The sequence below is a fragment of the Macadamia integrifolia genome, chromosome 2 (genome assembly GCF_013358625.1).
Source record: "Macadamia integrifolia cultivar HAES 741 chromosome 2, SCU_Mint_v3, whole genome shotgun sequence".
Taxonomy (NCBI): Eukaryota; Viridiplantae; Streptophyta; class Magnoliopsida; order Proteales; family Proteaceae; genus Macadamia; species Macadamia integrifolia.
This window is the reverse complement of record NC_056558.1, coordinates 24,127,909-24,141,141: the sequence shown is the minus strand read 5'-3', so window position 1 is coordinate 24,141,141 and position 13,233 is coordinate 24,127,909. Positions and strand designations below refer to the sequence as shown.

Below are 13,233 nucleotides of genomic sequence, written 5' to 3'. Positions count from 1 at the left end.
AAAAAAACTGAATTCTAAATATTGTGGGAAATATTATTATAAAAAAATCCTTCTTAGTTTTCCTTTGTGTATTTATTTTTAAATGGGGAAGTGGTGCTGCTTTGGTTGGTGTAATTTCTTGATTCATTTGATGGGTTTGTTAAAGATTGAATGATGATGGCTATCAAAAGGGTGAAGGAGAAGAAGGGTTATATGTAGACTGTGAGGCAAGGAATTGAAAATTAAGTCCGGAATTGGGTGTAGGTTAGCAACTGGGGTCAAGGAATGAATGGTGAGGCCATGAGGATTTAGGAAGATTTTGCAGTAGTCAGGGTTGTAGAAATTTAAAGAGAAGGTAAGTAATTATGAGAAACGATTTTAAGAAGAATATTAGAGAATGTGAGCAAAGAAGAATTAATGAAGAGGAACTGAAACTAAGAAGTAATTACCTTTCTTTGGGCCTAGGGTTTCAAAGGATGAAACCTTGTTCCAAAACACGGAGTTTCATTTTATGTTTGGAAGTACCCTTATTTATAAAGATTTAATTTATAGTAAATGACTGTGTTGTACTTGCTGGCTTTAAAGACTAGGGTTGCCAAACCATGCAATCAAGCATGGAAAAATCAGAATATCAAGTATGGAATTATGGTAGTTTAGAAACTGTAAAGCAACTAGACCTGGAACGTAATATAAGAAATAAAGAAATCAGAATATCAGAAATCCTGGAAAAATTGATAAGACAAGTTAGTACATAAATAAGAGAGTTTTCAACTCTCCATGGATTGATCTGTTGGCTGCCAAACTTTGGCTGAGTGACCTTTTCCTGTTTGGGTCTATAAGGCCAGCGAATGATCTCAGTACTCTCAGGTGTATAGCAGGGGGTGATAGAACTGATAGTATGGAAAGATGAAAACAGAGCAGAGGGTGTGTAGCTAATAAACGTTAAATAAACTGGAATCAACTGCAGAATCCAATAGCATATGTAGTCAGAGAGCTAACCATAAAGTTTCAGAACAAGCTAACTGCTAATGAAGGAATTGTGATGAATAAAGATAGAAACAATAAGTAGGGATAACTGAAGGGACCTAAAAAAGATTAAAAAAAAAAAAAAAAAGAAGTATGAACATAGGTGCGGGAGTGGTTTTCTCCCTTGAGAACCAACCAATCTCCTTGAATCCACGATGTCTTCTAGTTGCCGTAAACTGAAAATTTTATTCCTAATATTTGTATTTGGGAAGGCCTGCTTGTCAGTACATGTGTGCATATATATAGGCCTGCATTGACTGACTAATTTCCTTTTATATTCTAACTAGAGGCTGATACAAACAAAAGGACTGACAAACTAAGCCATCCATGTGGCCTTGCAAACTCTACTAGTAACACTAAGACTGCTACTCCGTTTAGAGAAAACTTTCTTATAACCTCAGTTTTTTTATAAAGTACTGCCAACACATCAAAATAAGAAAAAATAAATAAATAAAAGGATCCAAAAGGACCCATGGTTTGTAGAGACTCCTAGTAAGATAGGAAAATAGCACAGCACTAGTGGCTTGCCTGACTATGATGCATCAATCAGCTTTTACAATGAATAATACTCATAAATCCAATCTGTAGGTTTTTTGTCATGGTCATATGCATTGAACTCATTGTGTTTCACTTTTCAGGTAACTGGTGTTGGAATAAATACAGAATGGGGACTGCTGATGGCCAGTATCTCAGAGGATACTGGTGAAGAAACTCCATTGCAAGTAATTTTCTAAGTATTTTAGTCCTCTTTCTAAGGATATGACAGCTGATATCTTATGCGATAAGTCCATTTGTGTATGTGTAGGTTCGCTTAAATGGAGTTGCAACTTTTATTGGAATAGTTGGACTTGCAGTAGCTTTTTCTGTGCTTATTGTCCTTTTGGCCAGGTAACTCAACACCCAGTTGTTGATGTATGCTACAGTTGCAATTGATCATTAAGAGTAGATTATTCCATTGACATTTAATAATTATATATGTAATTGGATTTATCCAGATACTTCACTGGACATTCCAAAAACCCAGATGGAAGTGTTCAATTTATCAAGGGGAAGACTAGTCTTAGCCAAGCAGTTGATGGAGCCGTCCAAATTATCACTGTTGCGGTAATTATTCTTATTCTTCAGATCTCCTTCAACCAATATTCTTATGGCAGAAATCATTTTTCTTCTTTCTTTTTTGATCATTGATTGATGAAAGTTTTTCCTACTTGGAAAAAAATGTAAGAAAAAAGGAACACACTCCAGTAAATAAGAAAAGTGGAACCGAAAAAGAGAAATGAACAACTAGTTGGCAACAAATGGTCAAAACACCCCATCCTCAAACGGATGCAAGAACACAAGGCACACCTTGTCAACAGCATTCAGTACCAAATGACTCTACTCAAGCACAACTGCTTCTAAATGCCAACAAATGAGACAAACAAAAACAGCAATCCTCCCCCGCCCCTTGCGTCCCAAAGAAATGATAAGGTGGGTGGGGAACCTCAGCATAATTGCGGCTTCCAGTCTCACCTTTCTTCTCATCACAACTGCTTGGACCTGAGGACTGTGGGAGTAGGTGGATCCATTAGCAGATTGGCTGGGTCTTGTTGGGATTGGCCCAAGGCAAGATGATTCCTTTTGCAGCTTGGATTGGTGCCTCTAGCTTATTTTACTTGAACATTGCTCAAGAAATATTCTGATTTGGTTCTAACTGTGGTTATTAAATCCTTGCTCTCAGTTGCTGTGGTGTCACCCTTCATTGTTTAATTGGTGCTTCATTTCTGGACCTTGCTTAGTGGGACCAATTCCTTCCCACAACCTGCTATGTAGTGGGATCTATTCTTTCAATATTGAGATGCAGAATATCCTCACGCAGTTTCCCCCCTTCTGCATTCACAAATGAGCTGTACACAAATATAGAACCTGATCAAGGTCATTCATCAAAATTTACTAATTTTTTCATTTTCCTTTCTCCTTCAGAAACAGTGGTCAGGTGCCTGACCCTTGTCCCTGACCAGGGTTTAAAGTATTGGTCTGTATCGTATCAGTATCGGTGGGTATGATATGTAACATGTATCGGTATCTTTAATTGGGTTACTATGCGAAAGGTTTAAAGTATTGGTCCTTATCATATCGGCCGTATTGGTGGGTATTGATACGATACTTGATACCGATACATTAAACCTTCTCCCTGACTTTACAAACATTAAATGGTTCAAACCATCTGATTGATTGAAACTATCGCAGGACTCTGTAAGCATCCCTATCACAGGTGCCCATTAGCTGCTATTTATTTCACAAAGAGTGCAGATTTATGCCCCTTCCCCCAAGTGGGGAGAAGATGCTGTTTCTATAATTGCTTTCATCCAATGAGGGTGTGAACCCTAATACAGAAATATGGGTTCTTTCTCAGCTGGTGGAATGGTTTCTTGTGTATGAATTTATAAGTATGGATTACTGGTAGAGAGGATTTCAAATGTGACTTATTTTCAGGTCACGATTGTGGTTGTTGCAGTGCCTGAAGGGCTTCCTTTGGCAGTTACATTAACGTATGTATATGTTATTTTTTTATGGTACCTTTACAATTATAGTAATTGCACTGATGTTGTTATACCATGTATATATGTATTTTTTTAGCATAATTTTGTTTCTTGTCCTTGATTCTGAGACAGTCTCGCATACTCAATGCGGAAGATGATGTTGGATAAAGCCTTGGTATGGTTTTAATTCAATTGTCATTCCAATATTTGGTTGGTGTAATATATTTGTAATAGGGTTAAGAGAAGTTGATGGGCAGGTAAGGAGGCTTTCAGCATGTGAAACTATGGGCTCTGCAACAACAATTTGTAGTGATAAGACTGGAACTTTAACCTTGAATCAGGTCCGTTTTATAGAGTTTCAGATTATATTCTATGTTTAAAGTTTGAACTGTTTGCTGCTTCGATATCCTAGAATCTATTATATATTTTCAGACACAGTACTTTATAATTTATTGCATTTTTTTTGGTAAAAATGTTTAGCAGGTTTAGTGGTTACATTTTTCTTTCTGGTGACAGATGACTGTGGTTGAAGCATATGTTGGTGGGAAGAAAATAGCTCCACCAGATGGGACCGGACAATTACATGATTCTGTTACCTCTTTGCTGATTGAGGGTGTAGCACATAATACCACAGGCAGTGTTTTTATTCCGGAGGTACGTTTTTGTTATATAAGTTAAATTTGGTGGACAGTGGCTAACTTTAATCGTCTTTTATTACAATTTTATGGAGAAACTAGTTTTGATGGAAGAGAACCCGGGTTATCATCCTCATTGTATAATGATATATTAAATCATACTTGAGCATCTTTAGTACTTCCTCTAGGTTCTGGCAACGTAAAAGCATGTTTATGTTAAGTAGAAGTATGTTTGGTTGGCATCTTTCTAAAGGTACATTTTCTAGAAGTTGCTTATGTATGCTGCTTTTGTGGGAAGCTTGTGTAGCTTAAGAACTTTCTCATGTTATGGATGATGTTGTTCCTGTTCCATCTAAACGTTATTGTCTATCTTATTACCATATTTATTTTACTCTTGGCATGTCTATAATTAGTTGGAAATTGATGTGGAAGTCTTTGTAGATCAGAAAGTTTAGGATTTCATATATTTGGAGAAAGATGAACAATTGGAACATTGGGGAGGGTTGAAGGTTAAGAAGCTTGCAGGGTGTGGGAGGGGATACTCTTCCATTGCTGGACAGATCTGAGGCTGCTTTTCTAGTTTCTTCCCTTCTCTATTGCTCTTATTTTCTTCTCTGTTCTTATTTTGTTTAATTGTTTGTTCCCTTTCAGTTTCTACAAGTAGGATCATGTCTCTCGGCAGTTGGGTAGTGTAGGTTGAGGGGATTGCTGGAGCCTTGTTTGGCAGGTTATTGCCTCATTCTGGTTATTTTTTGGGCTGTGGGGTGCTCATTTTGTGTGTGTATATATATATATATATATATATTTTTTTTTTCAGTTGTTTCTGATTTTCTTTTGGTTATCTGCTTTTTCTTCTTTTCACGCTCTTTATTTTCTCTGTTTATCTTCTTAGGGAAAAATATCCCCACACTGTCTGCTTAATCTACGCTCTCTCGGAGGGTTTTTTTATTCATTTTCTCTCTCGCCTCTGATCATTGTGGGCCTCCTATTGATGAAACTGTCCTGCACGCTGCCCTCAGTGTGGCATAGATGATTCCTCCCTTGGCAGCAGTGTGGGAAATCCTTCCCCATCTGCTTAATAGAACTTATGTTTTTTTTTTTTTTTTGGAATAAACAAAAGGGCAGAAAAAGGATGGATTCTTTAGGAATGGTACCCATTAGAGATTACGAGGTAAAGGAATGTTGGCGATGGTTTTGTTGTTTGCTGCAAAAACCAATGACTACTCCAATGAGGAGTTATATAGTGCGAGTAGAAACACAGCCTGGCTTAGAAGAGTATGTAGTTGGTGGTAGTCAAGTAGACTTGATGACTCGTGATTTTGCAACAGGAATATTCCTAGATATGGTGAATTGGTGGAATTGGACTCATGTCGCCTCTTGTGAATGTTTTGGTTAGGCTTTTAGGTTTGGGCTTGGGGTTGGTTTGAGTTTTGTCTATCTTGAGGGGTCTAATATAGTACTAGAGGGCAAAAGCATTTGAGTATCACGGGCTAAAAACAGATTGTATTTACCAATTTAGTACTGAATGCGACAGAAGTTGTAACAAATTAGGCTGCTTCTATCGAATGCTGTAGAAGTTGTAACAAATTAGACTGCTTCTATCTTTTTCTCCTTCAGTTGCTTCTCTTTAGGCTTACTTTTGGAGGGCCTCGGTTTGGTGGGATATTCGTGCCATGTTCAAGGTTGTTTTCTTATCCAATGAGACCTAGAGTTTGCCTACCAAGCTTTATATCAAGAGAGCTCTGTCCAGTTTACTGAAGGGCGTTAGTGTCTACGAGATTCTTATTTTTGGATGTTTAATTAAATTAGGAGTTTCATTGGAATTATTTTGGAGGTTTTATTTTTATTTTCCATTTTTTAGTGTTATTTTGGTCTTTGATGCTAGTCTTAAGTCTAAATCCATCTTATTGGAGATTTTAATTAATCATTAGATTTGTTTGATAGATTATTGTTTGGTTTTGACGTTTCCCATCTTCCTTTTCCTCTCTCCAACCTCCTGCTATTCTGTGTGGGGGCTATATCGTAAATCCCCTTGGTTGTTTGATGATCAAACCCTTTTCTGCGGGTGCATTCATTACGCCTGCATGATTTCCTGTGGTACTTATCATTCTACTTTGTTTTTTCAAATGATTTTCAGTTTTTCATCTTATAGATCATGTTAACCACTCAGATCTTATAGATCATATTAACCACTCGGATCTTGTAGATCATATTAACCACTCGGATTCATGTTATTTCGTGTGGAATAGATATTCTTAGTGTTCCACCCCCCACCACAAATTCTCTGTGATATTTTCTGAGTATTTAATTACAGGAGGGTTGTGGAGAAATTGAAGTCACTGGATCACCTACAGAAAAGGCCATCCTTAACTGGGGACTCAAGGTAAATCTTCTTCATGTGAATGTTTGTCTATTGGGCCATTAACCTTCTCTGTATGGATCTGATTTTTTCGTTTTTATTTGTTTCACTTCCTTAGTTGGGGATGAGGTTCAATGATGAGAGATCAAAGTCTGAGGTTCTTCAAGTTTTCCCTTTCAACTCAGAGAAAAAACGTGGTGGTATTGCGTTACAAATGGTAATTAGTATTTTTTTTCATATGACACTTCTTTCTGGTGATGGCATTTTGATTGAGAAAAAAGAGAAACAAAAAACCCTCCACCTTTCTTCCCTTGAAATGTTTAAGAGTGATCAAAGAATTGTATCGAATTCTCTCCCCCACCTCACAGCTACCCCTTCAAATTTGTTGTCATGGATTTATGCATTCAATTTGGGTTTCGATTCATTTATTTAGGATTGAATTTGCAATTATATCTTTTATGGAATGAAAAAAGTAATATCCATTGCCGCTGGTAGAGGATTGTTGTTGTACCTCGCCTAAATTAGTGACTAACTGATCAGTGGAAATACTTATTCACACGGTCCTGTGTTGATAGCCCTCCGAACGTGGCTCAAATATCTTCCACATAACATCTCGACTGACATTCAAATTTTTGTGGTCATGCTGTCCCGACCTTACCAATCAGTTTGGAAAGTTATAGCCCATGTGAAAGTTGGTTTAAATTTTAACATTGGAACCTTTGTGGTCACTTTGTTTGCTCGGTTTGAATGCGAAAATTGGTGTGATTTCAACTTTGGCACCTTTAGGGCAACTTTGTTTGGTCCTTTGAAGATATAGAGTCCTAACATTGTGCGCGCTATAGGGAGATGGAGTCCGAAACTTAGATTGGTAATCCAATGAGTAATCTTCCCCTCAACTGTCTGTCGTATAAAGTATGCTCTCCATGTGGCTCAAAACAGGCTGGACTCCTCAACATGGACTGTGCTGGACTGGTCATCAGCTCATGTGTCCTCATGATGGAGGAAAAATCATTTTTCTTGCACCTTGGTACAAATGCTGACCTGCATTTGATACTCTTGATGGAACCCTTGATTACTATTGACACCATAACATTTCAGCATTCCACCTCCAGAATATGTGCTGATAATTTAAAGAGCCACCCCCTTCCTCACCTTTCTTCTCTCTGTATGGTCCCCTCTCCATGCGTATGTGGCCTTTTCATATAATAAAGCATGGTAGACCCACTTGTCTAGAAAATGCTAATAACTTGGAGCTTGCTGCTTTCTCTCATTTATTCTCTCTTTGGTCCCCTCTTCAGGTGAGTGCATCATTTTCATATTATAAGCAAGGTTTAAAGTATCGCTATCGCGTATCATAGTGATACCCATCAATACTGATACGATATGATACAGACCGATACTTTAAACTTATCACATAGTAACCCTTTTAAAGATAAGGATACGATATGGACCGATACTTTAAAACATGAAAGTCCATGGATTATTTCCTAGTTGGCTCTTTGGGACTGATCAATCATCACTGCTCGACTAGTTTCTCTATCCATGAAGAAAGGTATTGGTCGATTAACTGGTTGAGTAGTTGATTTTTCTAACTACAGTAGAAATCATGTGCTAGAGAGCAATAGAAAATGTAACCCTAGTCCCTAGGTCCCATCACCTAACATTTTTGGTAATCGTAACTTTTGTCAATGGTACATAGGAATGACATTCCACTGGTACTACTTCCTCTCCCCCACCTCACCATGCCCAAAAAAAAAAAAAAAAAAATAATAATAATAAGATGATGAAAAAACCCCCCAAATTGGTACAATAGGATTCATGTCACCAACCGAAGTAGTTTAAGGCTTAGTGAAAACAGTTAAAACACACATACTATATTACCTTGTGATTTCAGAGTACATATTATTATTATTTTTTTTTTCAGTTTCTTTGGGTTTGGGTAGATCTCTCTATCTCTCCTGAGTTAAAATAGATTTCAAAGATTAAGAAAGAAATGTTTTATGAGCATGCCAACTATAAATATCTTCTGGATGTTTTAGAAAATAGCGAGCAGACTGTAGATTGTCTATTGGCAAGTTACAATGTTCTTATAGACTGTCCCATACATCACATCACAGATATGTATGAGAGTAGTCATGTGCTTGGATGGTTAGCTTTGTGGGCAAGTATCTTTGCAACAAAGGTTCAATTCCTTTTCATCTCATGGGTTGAACATATACCACCTTTCCAAAATCTTAGTATATGGGAAACTTGTGTAGTGGAATAAGTTTGAATGTAAAGATGGAAGGAGAAATAAGAGAACAAGAGAATGGAGGGTTGGAGAAGAAGAAGAGGAGAATAGTGGAATACCATTACCTCTTCCCTGTGAATTATTTTAAGATATGTACTAATGATTTATTTTGGCACTAGCTTGCTATACTTTTTGATGTTTTACTTGTTCGGATTTCGCTTCTTTTTGATTGAGTCGGTGTGAAGTATGTCTTGTCCAATTGGAGGAAGCAACCAAAGGAAATCTCATATGTAAATGCTGGGTTTGCTCTAACCTATGAAAGGAGGAATAAAAACCTCTAGAATAGATCTCATTAATTTTTTAATTATATATTTCTTCCTTCTTTGAACAGGTAGTTCATTTTTTGGTTGCTTTAAACATTAGTTTAGGGAAAGATCTGTAGTTTATATTCTTAACATGCTCCATTTTATATGAGAAAATTTGTACTGTAGGAGTTTCGAAATATATGCTTGTATTTTTGTATTCTTGTAACATTTGCTTTGCTATCCAGAGTTTACCTTTTGTAGAATATCTGATTTTCTGTTGTCATTTTTGTGAGCTATGTGAAATATTGAAGGAGTATCCGTTTTTTTTTCTTCATATAGAAGCTTCTTATATCCTCTTATATCTATTTTGACTTAATTGTTTCCAATGCATCTGTTTAGTCCCAGCTATCATCCAATTATTATGCTAATTGTGGCTGTATTTTATTTATTTATTTTTTCTTCCTATTATGGCTTTTATTTCAGCCTGACTCTGAGGTGGTTCATATTCATTGGAAAGGAGCTGCAGAATTAGTCCTAGCCTCATGCACAAGATACCTAGGAGCAGATGGTAACTTGCGACGAATGGATGATGATAAGGTAAAAATCTATCAGTACTATAACTACAAACTAAGGTAGTTCCATAGTTGTCAAGGCTTCACCTAGCCAAGTCGCCTAGGTGCTCCAAGCCCCTTCCAATGCCTTGGGTTGCCTAGACACCAGGACAACTATGATAGTTATACTAACCTGAATTCTGATGGGAGATAAAGAAGAAAAGACTAAAGTAAACAGATAGAAGATTATGAGGATGAAAAAAAGGAAAGAGAAATCATATTCTCAGTGCTTCTTATGATATAGGGAAAATTACAGCATGGGTATTTTGTGTTTTTGTTGAATATCTTTGGGAAAGATTCAGCGTTTTATCTTTTCAATTTCTGGTTATGAAATATTTGTTATCATGAGTGGGGGAAAAATTCCTACAGAAAGAATGACCGACTCCTTTTCTGGGTCCCCCCCGTTTCCTTTCTAGGTATATTTTTTTAAGAAAGCTATTGAAGACATGGCTGCTGGTAGCTTGAGGTGTGTTGCAATTGCATACAGACCATATGAAATGGACAAAGTTCCAAAGGATGAAGAGCAGAGAACGCAATGGAATTTACCTGAGGATGACCTAGTCTTGTTGGCCATTATTGGCATAAAGGTATGTTGAATCTAACAAATTTTTCTTCATGTGCTACTTAATTAACTAAGTCTTTAGTTGACTTGGTGCTTATGAAGTGGTCAAACTCAAGTTTTGTGAATTTGATATTGGCAAGGTCTCGATCCTAATTCTGGTGATCTAAATTGTCAAGAAACTCATGACAATTTCAAAATAAATAAAATTCTTTTTAAATATGTTTTCTAATTTCTATTGGAATGCTTGATCTTTTTTTTTCCCTGTGTCCGCACTAGTGAAAAAATTGTTTGATCAATTAATGAGCACAAATTTTAGGACTTTTAAGATTTGGTTTTCTTTGCCTCATCCATAAAAAAGAAGGGGCTTCCCTCATATCGTACTTCAAGCCTCTCTCTCTCTCTCTGCAATATCTTGTGCAAGTTCATCGCCAAAATCTTGGCCAACAATATTTATTCTGTTGTGAGTCTCTGGTCAGCCCCAACCAATTAGCCTTCATTAAGGGGAGAAGCATTGCCGACAACATCATTCCTTGCCATGAGATTGTCAGAGGATTCAATTGAAAATCCCATGGATCTGCCGTTCTTTGTAAGATTGACATCCATAAATCTTTTGACTCCATTCGATGGGAATTTATCTCCAAAGTCCTGCTTCAGATGTCCGTCCCACCCTCCTTTGTCCACTGGATCCGTACTTGTATTTCCTTTCCTCATTTCTATGTCCTTATCAATGGTAGCCCCGCAGGTTTCTTCCCTCCTCTGTGGGTATCAGACAAGTATGCTCTCTCTCCCTTGCCTCTTGTCCTCTCTCTTGAGATCTATTCAATCCTCCACTGAGCTCCACCTCATCACTATCATTCCTCAATGCAACCCCTTTGGCTCACCCATTTAGCTTTCGCGGATGATCTTATGATTTTCTCTAAGGCTGACCCTGTCTCCATTTCCATCTCCATCTCCATCATGTCTTCTCTCTCTCTCTCTCAACGCCTCTCTAGCCTCCACATCAATCTCCTCAAATCTCGCCCCTTCCTCTTGGGTGTCTTTGACTCTTTTAAAGCTCACCTCCTGGAGCTCACATGATTTTCCCTTGGATCTCTCCCTATCAAATTCTTTGGTTTTCTGCTCATCACCTCCCGGCTTACTATTTATCATTGTACCCCCATACTTGACCTCATGAGGAAGAAACTCCTATTATGGAAAGGCAAGGTCCTTTCCTATACTGGTCGTCTAGAGCTTACCAAATCTGTGCTTCAATCCTTGTATTTATATTGTTTTGGTATCTTCACCCTTCCTGCCTCCACCATTCATAAGGTGGAATCCCTCATTTGCTCCTTCCTTTGGAAAGGATCTGATTCCAACAAATTCCTCCACCCTCTTAGTTGGGCTTCGGTTTGTCTTCCCAAGTCCAAAGGAGGACTTGGTCTTATTAGAAGAATCAAAGAGGTCAATTCTGTTGGCACCCTCAAGCTCGTGAAAAATTGCTTCCAAGCGCAAAAGCATTTGTGTTTCTTGGGGTTACTCCTTCCCCCTTAAGAATGATTTCATTTGGACTGTCTCCCCTTAGTATGATTCTTCTTGGGTTTGGTGGAACATTCTTGCCATCAGACCCACTACTCTCAATGCCATCTCCATCACTATAGGCAACGATTCTTCTTCCTTCCTCTTCCTCTCTTTGGCTCAATCCCTGGAACCCTTTTGGAGTGCTTCTCTCTTTGGTTTTCCCTAGATCCATCTATTCTTTTGGTCTTATTAGAATAGCCAAGGTTGCCGAAATCATTTTAGGAGGGCTTGGGCTCCCCCAACCTCAACCCCTTCCTCTTTCTCTTGCACTCGGTGACAGTGAAGACAAGATTTTCTAGCTCCTCTCTCATTCTGGTCTCTTCACCTCGTCCTCCACCTAATCATGTCCGATCTCTCGCCCCTTTTGTCCCTTTGTGTAAAACCTTTAGGTTTAAAGGCCACATCCCTCGCCATAGTTTCATCGCTTGGCATTCCCTCTTCGACTGTCTTCCCACCCAGCCCTTTCTCATCTACCGCCATATCCCTGCCCCCCCCCCTCCTGTTGCCTTTGTTGGAATAGTTTAGAAGATGTTGACCATCTTTTCTTTTCTTGCCCCTTCTCCATCATCTGGAAAAAAGTTCTCAGACATTGGTGGCCTCCAGCAGAGAATGGGTCTGAATTGATACGACTTTTGCTGGCTCTACCATATGCAATATTGTTGAGAAGATTGCTTTCTGTGCCACCATCAACCACCTTTGGATGGACCATAACCTTCGTAGATGGACTTCTAACTCCTGCTCTTATGAGAAGATTTGTATTGCCATCTATTTTGACGTCTCCACCAAACTTGGTTGCCTTAAACGGGGGCCACATTAGAGATACCCCTAGGAACATGCATATTGTTGTTGCATGAGGTCTCTCTGTTTCTATTATGGATCCCCTCCCATATGATGATTGTATCCCTGGTTGTTTAGCTTTGATCCCCCCCCCCCTTTATTTCCCTCTTGTATATTCTTCCCCTTGTTTAATTTAATTGTTTATTTCAATCACCAAAAAAAAAAAAAAAAAAAGTGCATTTCTTAGTTTTTCATTGACTTTTAATATTCTTCCTGCTTGATCCTTCAAGAATGCTACATCTTTCTTTAATTCTATGTCTGAGTCTATTAACCATTATAACGTTTAGTGTATTTGATTGTTACGTTGTTTATTACCTCTCTTAGATTGTTTTCTCAAGAGAGAGGCTCTTATTGATTGTTTTCTCTCCATTCAAGCAATCATTTTTCAAGATTCTTAACCAGACTAGACTACCAACCTGGAAGAATTGGCTCCCCCTGCCCCCAGAGAAACAATTTTCTTTATTATTAGTATATTCAGGCTTTCATCTCAGTTTTCATTAAGATCTGATGCCTCCAGCCTCCTATTCTCCATCTCAACTTCTAACCACTATTCTCGTTTAATTCTTGTTATCCTAAATTAATTTTATTTTCCAATTGTGATCTTATTTCA

The 13,233-nt window shown here is 38.0% G+C and overlaps 1 protein-coding gene across 2 annotated transcripts in view; it reads left to right on the top strand.

Moving 5' to 3' along the window:
• LOC122070759 (calcium-transporting ATPase 10, plasma membrane-type-like) overlaps positions 1-13,233 on the top strand; it is an 89,461-nt gene that overhangs the window by 57,738 nt on the left and 18,490 nt on the right. For both annotated transcript variants that reach the window (XM_042634964.1, XM_042634957.1), the window contains exons 13-23: positions 1,644-1,727; positions 1,811-1,893; positions 2,001-2,109; positions 3,481-3,536; positions 3,660-3,702; positions 3,785-3,868; positions 4,044-4,181; positions 6,477-6,545; positions 6,640-6,738; positions 9,540-9,653; positions 10,084-10,254. In XM_042634964.1, the coding sequence (XP_042490898.1) occupies positions 1,644-1,727; positions 1,811-1,893; positions 2,001-2,109; positions 3,481-3,536; positions 3,660-3,702; positions 3,785-3,868; positions 4,044-4,181; positions 6,477-6,545; positions 6,640-6,738; positions 9,540-9,653; positions 10,084-10,254 (1,050 nt within the window). The remainder of the gene's footprint in view (positions 1-1,643; positions 1,728-1,810; positions 1,894-2,000; positions 2,110-3,480; positions 3,537-3,659; positions 3,703-3,784; positions 3,869-4,043; positions 4,182-6,476; positions 6,546-6,639; positions 6,739-9,539; positions 9,654-10,083; positions 10,255-13,233) is intronic.